This window comes from Carlito syrichta, unplaced genomic scaffold (genome assembly GCF_000164805.1).
Source record: "Carlito syrichta isolate Samal-C Ts95f unplaced genomic scaffold, Tarsius_syrichta-2.0.1 Scaffold304381, whole genome shotgun sequence".
In the NCBI taxonomy this organism is placed as follows: Eukaryota; Metazoa; Chordata; class Mammalia; order Primates; family Tarsiidae; genus Carlito; species Carlito syrichta.
The window spans coordinates 29535-51565 of NW_007248477.1; the positions used below are offsets into that span (position 1 = coordinate 29535).

A 22031-nucleotide genomic window follows, 5' to 3' on the forward strand; every position below is an offset into this window, starting at 1 on the left:
GGGAGGAAGGAGTCGAAGTCCCCAGAAGGCGCCCCGGGTCCGGCTTCCATGAGTCCAGGGAAAGCCGGTGCGATCCCTTTAGGCGGCCCGGGGAAAGGTGCGGCGGAGGGGTCCCCGGCCCTTCCCGAGAGGGACCCTCCCCTCGGTGGCAGCCCCGCCCGAGGCTGAGGCCCGCAGCCGCTGCCCCCCGCTCCGCCCCGCGGGTGTGCGGGGCTGTCGTCTCTCCGCCGCCGCCCCGCCCCCTTCTCCAACCCTACCCTCCTCCTGGGACGGAAAGGTCAGCGTTGCCCTAACAAGGCCATTGGAGCTCAGAAGCTGCTCCCAAAATAACCCCCTGGCCGGCCCAGCCTCCTCCAACGCGGGAAGGAGGGGTATTTCAAATCAGCCGAGCTGCAGACCCGGGAGGCATGAGGAAGGAGGTTGAGAACCAGAGCAGGCCGCCTCCGGAAGGTGGTGTCTTTTCTTCCCAGTGGGGAGAGCTTCCTTCCACCCTCAGAGTCCCCGGGGTCTGTCGGCAGGGAGGACGCAGAGGCATCAGGGGAGAGGGAGGGGAGAGGAGGACCTGCAGAACACCCGGTCCCGGAACACGGAAAATCCCCCAGAGTGTAAAGGTTGGTGGACCTGAGCCCCACCCCCACTCACATGCCCTCACGGGACCCTGGGGCACAGCTCCGCTGCCCAGCCCATCAGGGAGTCCGGTGACCTCAAGAGAAAGGAACGGGACAGCTTCAAATGCGCTTTTGAAAGCAGAGGAGGGAACTCAGAAACAGAGGTGAGCTTCTGGAAACAGAGTCCGGAAGATACAGCAAATCTGAGTTCTGCAAATTCCCTGGAAGAACCCAGCCAAAAAGTAGCCATCTTCCCCCTTTCTCTCCCCTCCAAAGGGAAAGGAGCCTACCCTCCTCGCTCTATCTCTGAGACACGGGGTTGTGCATTGTGTTGTAATGAGATTCTCTCAGAAATACTCAAGGATCGTGATTTTAAAAAATTTTTTATTTTTCATTTCTCTTTCCAAGTTCTCTTTTCCTCTAGGGTTCTAAGAGCCTGTGAGACCAGACTTCAGAAAGATCTTGGGGTAGGGTCAAGGACAAAGGGCCTGGGTGTAGTCCCAGCATGCAGGTTCCCACCAGACTTCAGTAAAAAGAACAGATAAATCTCCATGCCAAGAAGCCGGGGCCAGGACTCATGGTTGTAAATCTCCACTGAGTCCAGGGTTCACAGGCGTATGAAGTGATTCTGGAAAAGGTAAAAGCCACCGAGATTAGAGTGTGCCTGCGTGCATGCGTGAGAGAGAGGGGGAGAGAGGGGGAGGGGGAGAGAGAGAGAGAGAGAGAGAGAGAGAGAGAAAAACAGGGTGGTGTATGGGGGGAGAGGAGAGAAATCACCAGAAAAGCAAGCACAGGAGGCACTAAGGCACTAGAACATCAGACTACTATCTGACTTCAAACTTCTCTGACATAGTTCCAAATCCCATGATGACTTAGGCCACGTGGTCACTGCAGAAGTTTTGTTCTTGTTTCCGAAATGGGTAGAAAGTGTTCTCTCCGTTCCCCCCAGCTGATTACCTGTTCTTAGGACTTGATTCTGGCATTGTTCAAAGCCCTCGAACCTTAAAGAGCCCCTCTGTGTCTGCATTTTGCCACCTGGTAGAAGAACGCAGCCTCTTGAGCTCACTGTCACTGTCTGCTTGCCAAGTGGACAGGCAGCGAACAGCAGTGGATGAAGACTGTATTACCTGGGCAGTCAGACACACGCCCTGGCCAGTCTGACTGACAGCCTGCTTGCACACTTCATTTCTAAGAACACCTCAGCACTATCCCAGAGAGTTCTGCTTCCTCTACTCCTCACCGAGGTCCTTGGAGAATCGCACACTTCTTTCTGGCTCTGTTGTCAAGGGAAGAGGGAAGAGCGTTTCAAACCAGAAGCTAGGAGTTTGAGTTACCCAAGTTCAATGCGCTCTGTAATTAACTGCTGGGCAAATCACTGTAATCCTGTTCTAAGGCTGGGCAGCCATTGCTATGTCCTAGTGAGTTTCTCCACCTACATAAATTTAATTACTGTTCGCCCGTAGAGCTCCCTAGGGTGGTGCCAAGTGGGTACACACAAGAATCACCCACAGAACTTAAAAACAGTTCACCCGTAAAAGTACCTACTTCAAAGGATTCTTGGTCCTAAGCATAATAGTATCTACCTTATATGGGTGGGTGAGGATTACACGGGTTAATGTTGTAAAAGACTTAGATCACACTAAACACCTAAAACGTGTTAGCTATTATTATTCTCTCATAATAAATTGTTTTTCAGACTATCCTGCTTAGAAACAGATTCCAGAGCCCCACCCCAGACATACAGAATTAGACTGTCCTGGGAGAAGACTTGGGCAATTGCATTCTTTTAAAAGCTCCTCCAATGAATCTCTCGTCCCTGGTTAAAAATGACTGTAAGTTTTCAGATTAAGAAGCTGTTTCTTGAACACTGTCATGGACCTTGGAGACTCAGAAGGGAGAAGGTGAAGGGAAGGAAGGATGAAAAATCACCTATCACGTACAGCGCTCAGGTGGGCGTGGTGGGTACACTTAAAGCCCAGACTTCTTCGCCACTATACAATGCAACCATGTAACCAAAAACCATCTGTACCCCCTAAAGCTATTAAAATAAAGAAGAAAAAAATAAAAGTAAAAGCGTAAAAATCTTTCTTAATAATACATATAAATTCATGAATCCATTTCTTTCCTGTAGGCTGAGCAGGCTGAGTTAGTTTTGGAGTGAGCTGTGTGTTCAAATCCAGTCCTGCCCCTCATGAGATGTGTGGCCTTGGCCCAATTGTTAATTTCTCTGAGATGCAAATTCTTCCTCTGTAAAAGCATCTGCCTTAAAGGATTCTTGGAACTAAGGATAAGAATATCTACCTAATATGGCTGGGTGAGGATTACATGAGTCAAAACTGTAAAAAGACTTACATCACATCGAACTGCTAATAAATGTGAGCTATTAATATCATTCTCATATGATACATTGCTTTTGATATCATCATGCTTAGTAAAACAGTCTCCAAGGAGGTAAGAGAGAGTCCCCCTAAATATTAAGTCCCCTGACATCAAAGCCCCCTTACTCTTTCCATTACACGTTCATCCACGATTACCCTGAGACTCCTCACTTTCTAAGATGATAAGGGGACACCATGACCTTGTAAAGTTCAAGCAAAATTCTTTGCCAAATTTGGTATTGGCCTCACCTGTCCCGTCTGTCCGTGTTGAGCTTTCTGAGAAGCTATCACTTTTTTGTCCCACCTTTAAACCAGGGCATTTCAGGAAAGGGGAGACCTCTTGTGGCCGTCTGTACATTACACAAGATATTCCTTAGGAAAACCTCGTTCTTCAAACCAAGTGAAATGCACTTCAGTTGAAACGAATGTTGAACTGCTATCCAAGACAGCTATCCCTTTCTCTCCTCCCAGGTCTTTTCCCACTCCCTGGTTCTGTTCTTCGGTCACTTCCTCCATTTCCTTCTCAATGTCTCAAACTTGGTTGCTTCTCAGAGAGCATCGAAGGGAGACAACCGAAAATCCCAGAGAGGAGGGCCACACACAAAGATGTGCTCGAGTCCTTCTCAGCCATGGAAAGTGCACCTGAGGAGGCCTCCCATCCCCAGAAGCCTTTCCAGACAAGTTTCCTGGCTGGGTGAGGTGCCCTTCCCACGTGCTGGCTCCTCCCCCAAACTGAGTTGTTGGAAGCAAGGGTTATCCTCTTGCACTTGACTTCTGGAATCTTCTCTTGGTTCTACTCCCGCCTCACTGGTTCCTCCCCATTTCCCTGACCTCTGTACCCCATTAATGTCTCGGAGCTTTGTTCTCTGACTCCTTCTATCTACATTCACTCTCTAGGTGATCTCCAGACACATGACTTTAAGCAACATTCATATACCACAGATGGCTCCTAAGTTTGCATCTCCAGCCTGTCCCTTTCTCCTGATCCTCGGTCATATCCAACCACCTCCTTCTGTATATTTCAGAAGCATCTCAGACTTGACAGGAACAAACTAAGCTCCCAGTTTCCCCTTCCAAATCTCCTCCAGCTGACTTATTAATCCTCAATTCCTATCTTTCCGTCACATCCAGTCCATTTGCAAATCCTTTCAACTCTCCCTTCAAAATAATTCCAGAGAACATGTATCTCCTGCACTGCCAAGGGCCCAAGTTGGCAAACTCATTGCCTGATTTATTGGGATAGCCTCCTAACGGCCCTCCCTGCCTCCCTAGCCTGATGTCTCTCTCTGCTCCACCTCCCCACACGCCCCTTCTTCCACCCAAATGGCTCCATATCGCATGCAGACTAGGAGCCAAAGCCTTTAAAATGGCCTACCAGGCCTTGCACCAACTGGCCTGGCCCATCCTTGTGGCTCCTTCTGTAGAGAATGCCCCTCCCTCAAATACCCCCCATGGCTCACTCCTCACTTCCTTCTGCTCAAATGTCACCTTATCACAGATGCTTCTCTGACCACCCAATAAAAAAGCAACCCCGGCCGGGTTCGGTGACTCAGCCTGTAATCCCAGCACTTTGGGAGGCCGAAGTGAGTGGATTGCCTGAGCCCGCGGGTTCGAGACCCGCCTGGGCAACTTGGTAAGACCTCATCTCTACAATAAATTTAAAAAAAATCAGCCGGGTGTGGTAGCGCATGCCTGTAATTCCGGCTACTCGGAAGGCTGAGGCGGAAGGATCGCCGGAGCCCAGCAGGTCGAGGCTGCGGTGGCCGGGAGCAGCCACTGCATTCCAGTCTGGGTGACAGAGTGAGACTCCAACTCAAAAAAAAAAAAAAAGCAACCCCCATCCCCTCCCAGCCCTTCCTAGCTCCCAAGCCTTTTCCTCTCCATGTTACTTAGACGTTCATCACCTTTCACCATGAGAACAAGGACATTATTCTGCTTACTGCGGTATTCTTAGGACTTAATACCGTGTGTTGTGGGCACTTGATAAATATTTATTGATGAATGAATGCTTAGTGAAAAACTGTTGAGGGAAGACATGTCGGAATCAGGATGTTACTTTTACAGTGAACCTTAATCCCTCAATCCACGATCCATTTTCCAGGATGCACCAGAGAAGGTGTAGTTCAGTAAGTCACATCCACTTTCTTTTGTGGAAGAAATGAAAACAAAACGAAAGACACGATATTAAAGTTGGACCAATTGGTGTGAGCAGAGTAATTTTTAACTTCAAGATTCATGTTTTGAGGAAGATTTGGATGAAATGTTGATCACTTACAACTCACTCCCTAAACTTTCACCCACGATGGATTTCTTCGTTTCTAGGTCATTGGAACTCTGTCCTTTTTCAATTCTTACACCCCACCCCACCCCCAACGCCTTTGTATGAAAAGAATATGTATCAGGGCCAGGCTTGGTGGCTCGGCCTGTAATTCCAGCACTTTGGGAGGCCGAGACAAGTGGATTGCCCGAGTCCAAGGGTTCGAGACCAGCTCGGGCAACTCGTGAGACCTCGTCTCCACAATTAAAAAGAGAATATGTATCAGTCGTCATTCTCTGCTGACTGCTGTGTTAATATACAGCATTAGGTCAATAACCAGACCACTGGCTCCAAAAGCAAAGCCCCCAAAAGGGGCTGAAAGGTTTAGAAAAATTTTTTTTTCCGGTAGAGATGAAGTCTTGTTGTCTACATGGGTCTTGAACTCCTGGGCTCAAGCGATTCTCCTACCTTGGCCTCCCAAATTGTGTGAGCCATCACACCCACCCAGAAACTCGTCTTAACTCAATTAACATGTTAAGGCCATGTAACATACGCTTGAATTAAGCAGCTCACTACTTAATTACAATAGCCTCACTACTCTCCAGTTTAAAAGGTGAGGCAAAACACCAGTGGTAAGGGCGGGGTGGTTACCTTTACAACCAGAAGCTTAAATAGCTCGGATTAGTACTTCTCAAAGTGACTTCTGGAAATCCCTTTCAGATGATCTGATAAGTTGAAACTCTTTTCATGGTACTAAGACATTACAGTTTATCTCTAATCCAAAACCCCAATCTGAAATGCTCCAAAATGTGAAACTTTTCGAGTTTCAAAGGACAGGCTCATTGGAGCATTTTAGACTTTACGAGTAGGGCTGCTGAACCGGTACATAATGCAAATATCCCAGAACCTGAAAAAAAAAAACCTGGTATCTGAAACACCTCTGGTCCCAAGCATTTCGTGTAAGGGAGACTCAGCCTGTATTTGCCTTTTTCTGCTCATTCTCTGACAAGAGTACAAGCTTGCTGGAGACCACTCGGTATGTGATGTCCCGAAACTGCACACAGGTGCAAGTATGAAAATCCGTCTTCCATGAAGACACTGGAGAGATTTGCAGAAAGGTAGAGCAGTGCCACTCTTCTCATTACTATTTTTTGGCTTAGAAAAGTTATCGTTCATTTTAAAATGTTATTTATGTTAGCTTATTATGGTCTCATTCGTTTTAATGAAGCAATTCTTTTAAAATTGCTTTAATTTCTAATATGGTAAATAGAGATAAAGCCCACATAAACAGAACCTCTTTGGGGTCCTGAACGTTAAGTGCAAAGGAGACTAAAGTGTTTGAGAAATTGCTGCCTTGGACATATGCCAGTCCACCTTCTGCCACCATGAAACAGCAGCTCTGTTGCAGCCTCTAAAGGTGAGATGACAAGGCACTTGCTCCCCTGCTCTTGCTCACAGCCTTCAGATGCGTCACTGAGACCATACTAAACTAGTACCTAGCAGAAGCCCACTGCTCAAGCAAGTTTTGGGCTTTTCTAGCAAATCTCCTCTCCACCCTTCCAAGCACCCACCACCTATTTGTGAAGCCCCTACTCTATCGTCATAAATTAGCCGGACAGCCAATGTGATATTTTAGCAAAAAGTACAAACGTATTTTGTCATCTCAATAAAACACACCGTTAATATGATGTTAACATGGCTACACATTTTCACTACATTTGGGTGGGTATGTTTAGGATGGTTGGAATTCAAGCAACAGCTATGTGGCATATGCTACATTCATTTTGGAGCCACTAGAAACAGGGATTCATCCTCCAGCTGAAACTGAGGACAGTTTTTTTTTGTTTTTTTGTTTTAACCAAACTTTCAGAGGGAATTTTGGGATGGTTGACCAGAAATGCAGGATATATCATTTACAAAATTCTCTCCTGGGGTTGCTGAGAGGCAGTTCAAAGAGATAATGACAATCTAACACGTCTGAAACTGACATATGAAGCCTGTATTACAACTGATGGCAAAAAACATGCCACATATAAAAAATGCCAGCGATGACAAAGATGCACACTGGTTTCAAGTATGACACCCGCCCCCCACTAACGGAAAGCAGCCCACACCAAGCTGCTTGAGACACTTCATGTAACATCTCTTGGGATGAAGAACACCAGCAATGGTTTATTTAGATGGGTAATAACTCTCTCAAACAATACAGGGCAGGCCAGCTAGTTTATTCAAATTGAATGTAAACCGTAGATCTCTGGCTCAACAATAACATAAGAAACCTTTATAGTCACAATAAATCTTGTGTTAAATCAGAGATGGTTTAAATCAGTCTTATGACTTCTAATATTCTGGGCTGGCAACTACAGTATGACAAATGTTCAGTCCAGTTACAAAACCACATTTATTTCCCTTGGCTACCAAATCTTAAACAGATCTGAAAAATGCACTGTGTTACAAAGGCTTTTACCATAGATGCTGCTGTCAGTCTCAGGTAATTATGGTTTCTTCCTCTCCCAAGAACATTCTAAATGAGAGGAATTTTTCTTTGATCTGCTCATCTTGATGGGGATGTGAGAACTCAGAGTAAGTTTAAAGAATGAAGATTGAGATGCCAAGAAAAGTTTTTATTGCAAGCACAGTGAGCAGAAAGAGATGTCTTCTCACACAAAGTGGCCACAAGGTCTGCCGTTAACTAAATCTCTTTGACAACCCTTCATTGGTTTAAAGCATATGAGTTAGCTTCTTGCTATCAGGTGTACATCATTTCTGCCATGTGGGACATTTTCTTGGGAATATACAAGTAATACTCCATGTAGCCTGATAGGTCCTCAATGGTCACATCATCCACATAGACTCGAGCTTGCTCGGAACAGGATCGGGGAGAGCCAGACAGAGTTCTGGTATGCAGGGACTGAGAGTAGTCCTCAAGCGTGGATCTTTGTTCTGGTGCCAGGGGAGGGACGTTCTGCAGGCCTGAAAAGGAATATACCTCCATATCATGCCATCTCTTACACTGGCATTCCTTGCCTATGCACGCACATGGCTTGCCCTGGTTTAGCTTGGAAACAGACTGAAAGTCAGAGAGATCACTGGCTTTGAGACTTGCTTGGGAGACTTGGGTGGCATCAGAGTCATCTTCCTTCTTACTCTCTGATGAGAGCCTTGGAACCAAAGTTCTCAAAGGCTCAACGATTGCCCCTGTGTGATTAGCATCGAGAGAAGTGGAGCTTTCTCCTGCACTGAACTCTTTAGGGGTTGAAATTCCCAGCCCACTGCTGCCATCAGGGGAGTCAGTCTGGCCTTTGTGCTTGAGTTGGCTGCTGGAAGAAGGTGCTATTGTACTGCAATGTATAAACTTTGGAGGATGAAGGACAGGAGACTTAGACCGTCGACGACGCTGGGTTCTCACTGCTCCTCGTGAAGATTTCCTTGTAGACCTAAGAGGACACAAACATACAAGAAGATGTTGGGATACGGAGTCCTCCTAAGCAGTGCCTTTATAACTGGAAATTTACCTCCTCTCAGATTTATGAGTCTAGAGTCATAAGTTTCCCCCCAAGAGATGTGTCTGCCTCCATTTTCAAGCTGCTGAAGTCTTTTTCTTAGGGGCAGGCTACAGAAACAGGTAAGAGTCATTTTTAATTGAATCACATGGGCCAAACATTTGGTGCAGAACACCTGGCCCTGTTCCAACCCCAGGCTTGAGAACCTCTGACCAGTGGGTCTGAGAAAGCACAGAGCACGAACAACTGCTGCTGTCAAGCCTGAATGTTACACCTTAAGCCTGAATATAGAAGCTTCAGAACCTCTGTGAGGCTAATGCAACAAATGGCCATTAGGACATCACTACTAAAGACAGTAGTAGATTTGTCATTCATTTCTATCATCTGTAACAGCCAACAACAAAAAACAAGCATATTTAGGATCCCTGAGGTTTTCAGAAACTGGAAATTATCAGACACATTATAAGATGTGTATTTACTAAAATAACTGAACAAATAAAAAAGACTCAAACAAAACTGCTAAGCAAATCAGAGTAAAGGACCAAACAAGACTAATATTTGGAATTAAATTAAATGGATTGGCTAAATAGCAGAAAACAGTACTCCACTCTTATCCATGATTTCAATTACCTATGGTCAACCACCATCTGGAAATATTAAATGGAAATTCCAGAAATAAACCATTCATAAGTTTTAAAATACCATTCTAAATAGCGTGATGAAATTGCATACTGTCTCACTCCATCCTATCTAGGACATAAGTCATCCTTTGTCTGGTGTATCCACTATCTGCCCATTAGTCACTTACTAGCTTCTTGGTTATCAGATGGACTATTATAGTATCAGTGCTTGTGTTCAAGGAATCCTTTCTTTACTGAAAGTGCAAGAGCAGTGATGCTAGCAAGTCAGACACGCCAATGAGAAGCCGTAAAGTTCTTCTGCTATGGTTTAAATGTGTTCCTCAAAAGTTCATGTGTTGGAAACTTGGCTGCCAATGCAGCAGTGTTGAGAGGCGAGGCCTATGGGTGGTGACTGGGTCATGAGGGCTCCCTTCATGAATGGATCAGTGGATTAGTGGATGAAAGGGTTACCAAAGGAGTGGGTTAGTCATCCCAAGACTGGGTCTGTTATAAAAGCCAGCTTGGCCATCTCTGGTGAGCCATGTGATGCCCTTCACCATGTCACAATGCAGCAAGAAGAGCCTCCACAGATGGGTCTTCCTGTTGTGTCCCAACACTGTGACGGTGAGCACCTTGCTCTTGGACTTCCCAGCCTCCAGAACTGTAAGAAATAAACTTCTTTTCTCTACTCATATGTTTATTGCAGTTCCATGATTTTGCTATTCACAATAGCAAACTCATGGACTCAACCTAAGTGCCGACCAACAACTGACTAGATAAAGAAAATGTGGTATATATACACCAAGGAATACTATGCAGTCAAAAATAAATAAATAAATAAATAAATGAAATCACATCCTTTGCAGCAACATGAATGGAGCTGGAGATCATCATTCTAAGTGAACTGACTCAGAAACAGAAAACCAAACACCACATAGTTTCACTGCTATGCAGGAGCTAAATGGTCACAAAGATGGAAATAACAGACACTGGGACACCAGTAAGAGGAAAGGTAGGGAGGGGGCTATGGTTCAAATTACCTATTGGGTACAATATTCACTATCTGTGGAATGGGTCACCTAAGACCCAGTCCCCACCACTACATAATATGTCCATGTAACAAGCATGCATGTGTACCCCCGAATCTAAAATAAAAATGGGGAAAAAAAGAAATGTCTATTCTGTAAAAATTACCCAGTTTCAGGTATTCGGTTACACCAACAGAAAATGAGCAAAGCGTCCTCTAAGTGAAAAAAATAAAAGTCCTTAACTTAATAAGGAAAGAAAAAAATTATCTGCTGAGGATATTATATTAAGATCTACAACAAGAATGAGAAGGATGAGTTTTCTATCCATGAAATTGTGAAGAAGGAAAAATAAGTTTGTGGTAGTTTTTCTGCCAAATCTCACATTGCAACAACTACAGCCACAATGTGTGATGAGTACAATTCGTGGGAGGAAGACATGAACAGAAATGTGTTCCGACTGACAGCAGGTGGGTTTGGTAGTAGCTGAAGTTTCAGGCATCCACTGGGGGGAGGGGAAGTCTTAGAATGTATCCCTGAGGATAAGGGAGGACTATCGCACACAGAGGTAAAGAATTATTGAACTGGAAGATAAATCTGAATTATTTATAACAGGGATCAGCAAACTGTAGCCTGTAGATCAAATCTGGTCCCCTACCTGTTTTTGTACAGCCATGGACACTGCTCCAGTGGGCTGCCACTATGAGCCACACAGACCAGCTGGGGCATCCTCTTCTGCCCTTTACTCCCCGCCTGCCTTCTTGGTCAGTGGACACATTGCACCACTGTCCAGAGCCTATACCAGCTACCAGCTACCTGTTGGGTCTCTGCTGTTGGCAACTGCTGAGAATTGACAGGCAGAATCTCAGTTTGCAACTCTAATCAGTGCAGGGATCTCTAGAGGAGAGAAGAGCATGCTGGGATCTGGGTGTCAGTAGGACTGAAAGTAAAGCTGCCTCTGGCACTGTTCCCTACCTACCCATTCCACCAGGGTCCCCTCAGGCTAGTCATTTCATCCTGAAACTGTCTCAACAACTGAGCAAAAAGTGTGTCCACCAGCCAGGATGGCCCACCCAAGGCAAACAGAGCAGTGTAAGTTTTCCCTCTTACATAAGCATCCACATGATATCCTTGGATTTTGCTTCTTGGCCTACAAAGCCTAAAATATTTACTACACAGTACTTTACAAAAAAGTTTGCCAACCCTTGACTTAAAAGGCAGTATAGAGACAAGGATTTGAAAAAAATCTGAAAGAGATGGAAGAAAAAGTATGGATTCTCTGAAGAAATGAATACAGAGAATGTTAAGACAAGTGATTTTGAAGAGATAATGACAGAAATTCTCTGACTTGAAAAAAGACAATCTATAGATATAGGAAGCACACTGGAGCAAGATATTTTTTTAAAAATCCACACTTAGACCCACTGGAGCAAAATTGTAGAATAACAAAAACAACAGGAAAATCTTAAAAACAGCCAGAGACTAGACAGATTAGATATCATTTCCAAAAGAACAATTAGATTAAAAGCAGGCTTTTTTTTTCTTTTTTCATGAGATAGGATCTTGCTCTGTCACCCAAGCTAGAGTAAGGTGGCATGATCATGGCTTACTACAGTCTCAAGCTCCTGCGCTCAAGTGATCCTCCTGACTCTGCCTCCCAAGAAGCTGGGATTATAGGTGTACAAGCTCCCATGCCTGGCTAATTTTTTTTTTTTTTTGTAGAGATGCTATCTCCCTATGTTACCCAGGCTTAAAAATAGGCTTTTCAATATGAACACAATGAAGCCAGAAAACAATCAGCTGTATCTTCTAGTGACAAGAGAAAATAACAATCAACCTAGAAAAATTTCAGGCATATCAAATCTATCTTTCAAAAACAAGGATGAAACAAAGACATTTTCAAATTCACCAAAGCAAAGTGTGGTCCACTCTCCATATCCATGAGTTCCATAAATTCAATCAACCGCAGATCTAAAATATTTGGGGAAAAAAATTCCACAAAGTTCCAAAAAAGCAATACTTGAATATGTGTAGGTTATACACAAATACTATACCATTTTGTGTAATAGACTTGAGCATCTTCAGATTTAGGTATCCACAATAAGAGCAGGAGTTAGGGAGGGATTCTGGAACCAATTCCCCAGGGATACTAAGGGACAACTGTACATTTGCCAAAAGGATATGATATTATACAGCTCCAGGGGGTACTATTCAACTGTATTCTATGTGGAGTTATACAATGCAAAGACCCTATTTACTAATAACAAACTTTCATTTAAAAAAACTACTTTAGGAAGAAGTAAAATGATTGTATGTGAAGGTCTGAGGTGCAATAATGGTGAGCAAAGAAATTGTAAACAAGTCGACAAATCTAAATGAACCTTGTCTGTTTATATTATAACAGGTTGGGTGCAGTGGCTCACACTATAATTCCAACACTTTAGAAGACTGAAGTAGAAAAATCCCTTGAGCCCAGGAGTTTAAGATCAATCTGGGCAACATAACGAAAACTGTCTCTACAAAAAATAAAAAGTTAGCTGGGTGTGGTGACATGCACCTGTAGTCCCAGCTACTCGGGAGACTGAGGTGGGAGGATAGCTTAAGCCCAGGAGTTTGAGGCTGTGGTGAGTCCGGACTATGCCACTGAACTCTAACCTGGATGACAGAGTGAGACCTCAACTCAAAAAATAAAATAAGTTTAAAAATGAATAACAAGATCTAGTTTATGAGATTAAAAAGAATTAACATCTAAAATGGTGGGCAACTTACACCATGAAAATCAAGAGGTCAGAGTGAAAGGGATCTGAGGTAGAAGGTTCAAATGTCTTTGTTTAAAGGATACATGGAGCCGGGCTCGGTGGCTCAGCCTGCAATCCCGCAGTTTGAGAGACTGAGGTGAGTGGATTGCCTGAGCCTGCGGGTTCGAGACCCGCCTGGGCAACTTGGCGAGACCTCATCTTTACAATAGATCAAAAAATCAGCCAGGCATGGTAGTGCGTGCCTGTAATTCTGGCTACTCGGAAGACTGAGGCAGAAGGATCGCCAGAGCCCAGCAGGTCGAGGCTGCAGTGGCCGGGAGTGGCCACTGCCCTCCAGTCTAGGCGACAGAGTGAGACTCCAACTCAAAAAAAAAAAAAAAGAATAAAAATAAAAGATACATGGTAGAATCAAGGCTAACGACTAAAGGAACAGAAACAAAGTGTCTAATTTCCAAACCATTAGAGGGAAAAATGGTAGAGGAAAAAAACAAACAGAATCCTTTCAAGCAATATATTAAAAGGTGGGGAGGAGAGGAAAGGTGGGAAGAAAAAAACAGGACAAATGACATAAAGTAAGATGGCAGAAGCAAGTCCAAATACATCAATAATCAAAATAAATGTAAGCCGGGTTTGGTGGCTCAGCCTGTAATCCTTTGGGAGGCTGAGGTGAGTGGACTGCCTGAGCCCGTGGGTTCGAGACCCGCCTGGGCAACTTGGCGAGACCTCATCTCTACAATAAAAAAAAAAAAAAAAAAAATCAGCCGAGTGTGGTAGCGTGTGCCTGTAATTCCAGCTACTCGGAAGGCTGAGGTGGAAGGATCGCCGGAGCCCAGTGGGTCGAGGCTGCGGTGGCCGGGAGCAGCCACTGCACTCCAGTCTGGGCGACGGAGTGAAACTCCAACTCAAAAAATAAAATAAAAAAAAAAGTAAATATACTAAACACAACAGTTTTTTACAAAATCTAATGATCAGAATAAATAAAATAAATAAATAAATAAAAAAGAACAAACTAAAACCCTTGCCATATGCTACATAGCCATACAGCTATATGTAGCTATAGCCATACGTATATGCAGGTAACTCGTATGTATATGTGTGCATATACAAGACATACCTAAAGTTTAAGAACACAGAATGGTTGAAAAAACAAAAGATACACTAGGAAAACACTAACTAGAAGAAAACTGGATTAGCTATGTTAATTCCAAAGTAGACTTCAAGACAAAAGTCATTACTAGGAATTAAGAATGACACTGCATAATAAAAGTTTCAACTCACCAGGAAGAAAACACTCTAAACTTGAATGAACCTAGAAGGTATAAACCTAACAAAATAATATCAAAATATATAGAGCAAAAATATAAAACATAGGGGGAAAACAGACAAATTCATTCCCACGGGGGAGATTTCAATATATGAGATTGGACCCAAAAAACCCCAGAATTTATTTACAAAAAATTTTGTATTTATCCTTACATATTTAGACTTCAGTCACCTTCAAAGTACCCTCCGTTTGATGCACTACACCTACCAAAATGCTTTTTCCACTACTCAAAACAGTTTTTGAACTCATCAATTTTGATGCCTTTTAGTGCCTCTGCCATTTTTTGGTTTGCATTTTCCATATTGGCAAAACATTTCCCTTTGAAGACTTTTATCATCTGGGGAAACAAAAGTCATTTGGTATGAAATCAGGTGAATAGGGAGGGTGGATATGGAGGTCATGCTGTTTTTAGTCAAAAACTGCCGAACACTCAGCATAATGTAGGCAAGTGTGTTGTCATGGTACAAGAACCTGTTTGCCAGAACTCGAGATGTTTCTTCTGCAAATTGTGACACAACCTTCTCAAAACTTCCAGATAAAAACTTTGATTGACTGTTTGATCTAGAGAAACAAATTTCAAGTGTACTACAAGGGACATGCCCTCCATAAGATAATTCCAGTTTTTTTATGGATTTCCCCCTTGTACATCTCAATTATTCACAGGTCAAGCTGTCAAAAAAATTTAAAAGGTTCAAATAACACATTTAAAAGCCTAATTTAATGGACATAGAACCCGAAAACAACTAGAGAAGACCCACAGAATACTCACAAAACTGACCATGGACCGGGACAAAGTCTCAGCAAACTCACAACTGAGAAGAATGGGTCCTTCTCTAAACCCTGGGTCTTGGATTCTACATCATAATCTATTCTTTCCTGGACACTCAGGAAGGAAAATCCAAAACAATGGGTATGAAGCTGTGGTGTTCGGATAAAAACCATCAATAAGAAGCTCTTACCCGTGCCAGCTGTCTTTAGATACACATGTACTTTTAGGTTTGGTATCATCTGCTGCTGTTCTGACTGAGGCTCTGACACTTGCACCTTCTCCAACAGACAGAGATGCTATGGATCTGAAGACAAGAACAAAGTTTACTGCTACAAAAAACTGTAAAATGAGGACAACGTTCTGCTCTCACTAACCCCAATACAACTTTTAGCAACATCTTTATTTTCTTTTTAGTTTGCGTTTCTCAAAAATTGTTCAGTTTTTAGCACAAAATTCCCTCCAAAACCAAATTTAGAGGACCCCAAAGGGCCATGGTTACAAAATCATAAACCAAAGAATGATTCTAAAGTATAACTAGCAGCAGAATATAAATAGACTTTTAGACTGTTTCCCTGGGGCAGGTCTCTCATGTCTAGAGAGAACGCTAATAACACTGACTACTTATTTTATGTAGGTAAACCAAAGCTATGGGAACTAAGTTTAGAAGCCAAAACTTGAGAAGACTCAATCTAACTTAAAAATTGATACATTTTCAAATATTATAAAACTTTTAGAAAAATATTTTTATTTTTGCAACTAATAAACTTGAAATATTACTCAGCTCAATCTTTGTGGTTTAAAATCGTACATGTAATAGGTTCTCAATAGAGAACATGAAAAAACTTAAAAGAGAGAAAAAGAATCATCTATAATCTTACAACCCAGAGATTACCAATATTTAACATTTTGGTGTAAATCCTTCCAGACCTTTTCAGTATACATACACACACACACACACACACACACACACACACACACACACACACACAGCTCCTACTATACAGGCTACAGTACTGACAAAAGTCCTTTAGAAACAGACATTAACTTACTAAAGTAAAAAGATACTCATTGAAACATAATTTAAGATTAAAAAGTAACTGGGAACAATCTAAATATTCAACAACAGAATAATACAGTATTACATACATTATGACACATCTATACAATAAAATGGGGAATTTATTACAAATTGACACATGATAGTTTTTCTCTAAAGCAATTCTGACCCAGATATGTACGTATTTATGAAAAAAAAGTTTAGGGTATCATGTATAGCTGGCCTAGATGTTAACACGTTATGGTAAATTGTGATATTCACTTCCTTTTTTATCCTTTCTTGTTTCTCTGAGTTTTTCTATAAGGATGCATTATTTTATAGTCAGATAAAAAGGATTATGCTGTTTTATGCAGAGTTCTGTCCTGAAAAGACAAATACCATTAGCTATCAAAACCTGTTGAGCAGGATCATGCCAAACCCTGGCAAAGCTTGGCTGGTATATGAGTCAGTCCCTCAGATGTCCCATTTGTAAACTGACAGCAGTATGAAACAACTAGAAATATACGATATACTACACAAGTCTTATTCTGCTTAGTCATACTAATGACTCACCCCTCCTACTCTTATTTGGTTTTCTCAAATGTTCTCTATTGCTTCTTTTCCTCGAATCTTTCTAAAGACATCACAAGCTACAAATATGTTGTACTAGGGACACCAAAATGGCTTAATTTTACATTCCAATTTCTTAAAACAGCAGGAAAGAAGTCTGTGTATCAAAAGTTACTTATATAAGTTTACACATATGTATATGTGTGTATACATTACTAGTACTTTCTTGATTAAAAAAAAATTTCTATACAAGAAATCACAAAGGAATACACTGCAACCATCTTCTGGAATTATGAAACTATCTGCTTCTCTGCTTTGTTTCTGTTACCCAAAATGTTTATCAAAGTACTAACAAGAAATGGTAAGATGACCATACTGGAAAACCATGGGGAGGAAAGATACTTTTTAAAATATCACAGAAGCAAATGTAAGCTCATGTAACATCTATTGTGCCAATTAGCATAAATCTCATTTGGCAGGCCAAAAACAGTACTATTAATAGGCAGACAACTATAATAACATAACTACACCTGTTCCATTTTTAGTTTGTGTTAGGTACTATGTGCATTTTTTCATATTGTCTTCAAGGTAGCAAATAAAGGAATGGTTAGGAGCATAGGTTCTAGGGACAGGCTGTTTAAGTTCAAATCCTGGCTCTGCAACCTCTTACCAATTTGACTTTTAGCAAGTGACTTAATTTGTGAGTCTCATCTGTAAACAAATGGCAGGAGTATCTATCATCTAAGCTGGTAGTAAGGATTAAATAATATACACTAAGTACTTAATCCCGTGTTCACAGCACAGAGAATGAATAATAACAGTGGCAATTATTACTGTTACTTATTGTGGAGCATTCTACGCTGAACTTCCAGTGTTTGGCTTACATTTGTGAAAAGAAAAATTATTACATCCATTACAATTTTGAGATTTCTTTTGGCCTGGGGCGAGAAGAGTCTGCACAGAACCCTTTGCAAAATGTGAAACAGTAACATTTCAGACAGCAGCTGGTCTGCAGGTGCTCTAATTAGTTTGATCAAAGGGTCCAAGATTATTGATTTCAGTGACAGAACGCTACTGAATAGAGGTTTCCATAGTGATAGACTCAACAATCACAGACCATGAAATTGACAATGTCTTCACAGATTTCTATTGAGCCAATTCATTTTTAGCGAAAAATACTATGATAACCTTGAGATATATGACAAAATCCCTGATGGGACATTGCTTGATAATCTCTGATTAAAAAGAGGCAAGGGAGCCCTCCTCAAATTTAAGGAAAACCAAAATGCCCAATCTTGCAGTACAAACGAGCTGCTACTTTTCAAATTTAACAGAAAGGTTTTTTAAAGTGAAATAATACTGTGGGATAACCCCATCAGGCCCCCTCCCACTCTGGGAACTTTTCTGTCTTCTCAATAAATCCTGATTTCTAAAAAAAAAAAAATGTGTGTGTGTGTGTGTGTGTGTGTGTGTGTGTGTGTATACATATATATATATATATATATGTTGCAGAATTTGGTAGAATGTCACACTAAGCATTTATATCTTCTAAGAATAATGAAAAATATTAAAATAGGAATAGCTTTTTTGAGGAAAGGAACTATTTAAAATTAGTAAACAAATAATTCCAAAAATATATCAAATATTTAATTACCCAGATGCATCCACTCTTAATTTCTTGAAAGCAGTTTGTAGACTCTCCTCCTCTCCATCCTTGGCTTCAGATTTCATTGTGAAAGTTTTTACACTACTACTGATGTTCCTATTATACTAAAAAGAGAAAATAAAAATAAGACAAGCAAAGTATAAACAAGTGGAATCAAAAGCATACCTTTTGTTAAAAATCTATATTCTTGACACCATTACTGTTTGAAGGGAAAAAAGCAAACTTTTATTTCTAAAAGGAAGTTTCTGTGTGGATAATTAGGAGGTTATAGTTTTATTTCTTAAGAGGAAACAAATACAGAAAATGGATACTATTATGACAGAATTTAAAACTGTCCAAATACTTGATGCCAATATCCTATTACGGTTCTAAAAACAAGATCACCTGAAATCTGTTTCAATATACTTAACAGGGCAAAGATCTATAGCTGTTCTAGAAACCTATGAACAAAATGACCTTACATGAGAAATAAAAGGGGAAAGCTCAAACTACAACACTCTGATTCTTTAAAATGACACTATTTGTCTAGTCTAGCCTAACAATTCCAGTTAAGTATAACTTCATGACACATGACAGCTTTTCTCTAAAGCAATCCTGACCCAGATATCAATATTCAAGAAGGAAGACATGTCTTAAAGCATGCGATGTTGCCATTGGTAAAGGAAGATTAGAAACTTATTTCAATGATTACTAGCTATTCCACACTCTACCCATAAGGTTGAGCTCTCCCTTTGTTTTTGTTTTTTAATGGCTTTGACTACATAACTATTAAACAAAGAAAATAAATGAACTATACTTGAAACTCAAAAAAGATAGAACACTTTTATTTAGCCAAAAGAAAGTAGTGGAAAGTAAAAAAAAATTTACTGTTCTGTAGACATGTTTTTAAATAATCTCTTTTTTTTGAGTTGGAGTCTCACCCAGGCTGGAGTGCAGTGGCACGCTCACAGCCGCCCCAGCACCGACCTGCTGGGTTCAGGCAATCCTTCCGCCTCAGCCTCCCATGTAGCCGGAATAATCTCTTAATTGATTTGATTAACCAAAGTTCTCTATTTCTTTCACCCTGATCTTCATACTTAAAAAAAGGGGGCGATGAAGGATCAATCAAAACAGGGAACACAGCAGAGGAGTCTGTTAATAAGCGCTTGAACCTAGACTCCAAATTATTTTTTCACTCAGAGTAAATCAATCCTAAAAGAAATACAAGCCAACCAGTACCTACGAACATGTCACACAGAATCAGAAAGAAAAAAAAGAAGTTAAACAAAAAGTAAAGACAGAATTTTTTAAGCAAAAGATTCCCCTCACCTCTGCATTTCTAACCCGTTACCCCAGCCCCATCCTGCACCCCTCAGGCACCCTCGGGGGAGCAGTGCCTCTCCCAGGACCCCTAGGTCATGGATTCCACCTGCTCACTCTTCAGGGCTGGGTTTAGCATTATTGTGAGACCTCTAATATTCCAAAGGCCGCTGTGTCATATGTTTGACATAATGTAACCAGGCAGGTAGTACAGGTACCTCTTCAGGAAAGGAATCAAGACTCCTCACTCCATGTATTTATTGGTAGAAGCTGAGGTAATTTTAGGCAGAGCTCTCTGGGGACCGCTGAAAACTGTTCTCAAAAATAGCTTTCACCTCAACTTCTTAAGACAAAAAATTTAAGTACACTCTGCACACATATTTTGCTGGTTTATTTAGCTAGTACATGAGAAACCATTTTCTACACCATTCCATGCGTCACCAGTTTAGAGTAGGATCCCCCAAATATACAATACTGTCTGTATCCTGGGGGAAGGGTGAGCAAAGATCCATTATTTTAATATTTTCGAAGCTCCATGGCGTCCAGAAGAGTGTTAGCGTAGGTCGTTAACAGATTTTTCCTGCTGGCAGAACTAAATTCAAGTTTTACAGTTCACCTCAATTACCTTACGACTAATAAATCATCTGAGCTAGTGTCCCCAACCCACAGACCCCAACCCACAAATTCTCCCTGGAAATCGGCCAGAATTTATGTACACATCATATCTAAGTTGACATTACCCAATCCTATAGACAGAAATTCCTTCCTTCCACAAATGTTCACAAAATTCCTACCACGTGTGTGGCACTAGATGGGATACTACTAGAGAGAAGTCTGACTCCATTTCTGTAAGGTCCAGAAAGAATCTCATTCCTGCCCTCCAAAAAGCAGGAACATGCAATATGCTTTGCACCCACACATCAACTTTTAATTATATAGCACTGACTTAACAGCATGGCAGGTGATCACCCTAGGTGTAAAACAAACTCATTTTATATTCCTGTTGACACAGTAAAAGATCTGGCACCTAAAAATCCAAAACAGACCAAAATTAAAATCTGGCTACAGACTAAAGTTTCAGGAATGAAGTTCTGTCTAAACTATTTTCAGACTCCTAGCATTTCGATTACTCACCTTTTTTCTGTTATTTTAACCCAGAATAAAGGTGAGTCTTAGGCATGACCTTAAGAGCTAGATCCGAGCAGGTATAATTTATGATTATAATTTACGATCATATCATTTATGATTAAATCATAATTTATGATTATAAAAGGCTCACCATGTATTCCTAGCCACCCATTCACTCAGCAAAGGCTGCACAACTAACTCTGGACAACAGACGTAATTGGCTTGCCCTACTTCATTAATATTAAATTTGTGGGAGACATTCTTGCCGTTTTCACTGCAGTGACTTCTTGAAGTTGAACAACCCTCAAAGAGCTCAAACCTTTAAACCTTTAAAGGCCTACGAGAAGTTACTTGGTAACTCCTTTGAGAGTCAAATCACAGAAGGCAATTTAACTTCATCCGGATTTTCCCCAAACTTTCAAAAATAAAATTCTTCCAAGTTCTTCCATCAAAAGGGCACATTCCTGGTTTTCTCTGAATTTCTGCGAATAGTATGCGTCAAATCTTATTTTTATCTTGCCGTTTGAGCCACGGCCCCCTATGAATCTCAACTCTAGGCCTACATTTCCAGGACTCCGAAGAGACCCGAGAACGATCAATAAAGGATCCGCGCGCAAGCGTGTCATCACAATGTTACGGACTTCAAAACTTTCCCAGACCACCAGGAAGCGTGGAGTCCGGGGAAGAAAAACCCTGCCCGGAAACTCAACGAGGCAAACGAGCCAGGGTCGAAAGCACCGGCCCCCAGGACATAAAACACATCCACACCTCCCTGCACACCCACTCATCCCTTACACTCGTGGGGCCACGGCCAAAGCACGATGTGAGTTCTCTCCGCCCAGAATCTGGGCAGGTCGCGGGTGAACAGAATCAGGCAGAAAGGTCGGAATCCGTGGGGTTCCGAGCGTGGGGACAAGGCCGAGAGGCGAGCTGTCCGGGCTCTGCTCGACGGGGTCTGAGCTGGGAAGTTGCCCTTTCTGGCTCCCTGGGCCAGAACGAGAGGCAGAGCCGGGCCAAGGCGCCAGGGATGCGAGAGGAGACAGCAGTGGCGGAGAGGAGTCAAGAGAATGGAGCTCGGCAGCGAGCGGG

General features: G+C 42.0%; 1 protein-coding gene across 2 annotated transcripts in view; it reads right to left on the reverse strand.

The window, feature by feature from the left end:
* Positions 1 to 7450: 7450 nt before the first annotated feature.
* OSER1 (oxidative stress responsive serine rich 1) overlaps positions 7451 to 22031 on the reverse strand; it is a 15011-nt gene continuing 430 nt past the window's right edge. Inside the window, exons 2-5 of one of the 2 annotated variants that reach the window (XM_021713254.1) lie at positions 18504 to 18619; positions 15434 to 15547; positions 8544 to 8680; positions 7451 to 8489 (exon numbers count right to left, since the gene is read on the reverse strand). In XM_021713254.1, coding sequence (XP_021568929.1) covers positions 7993 to 8489; positions 8544 to 8680; positions 15434 to 15547; positions 18504 to 18580 — 825 coding nt within the window. In that variant the 5' untranslated portion in view covers positions 18581 to 18619 and the 3' untranslated portion in view covers positions 7451 to 7992. Of the gene's footprint in view, positions 8681 to 15433; positions 15548 to 18503; positions 18620 to 22031 lie in introns of both variants that reach the window. The other variant, XM_008059814.1, reaches the window with a different exon arrangement.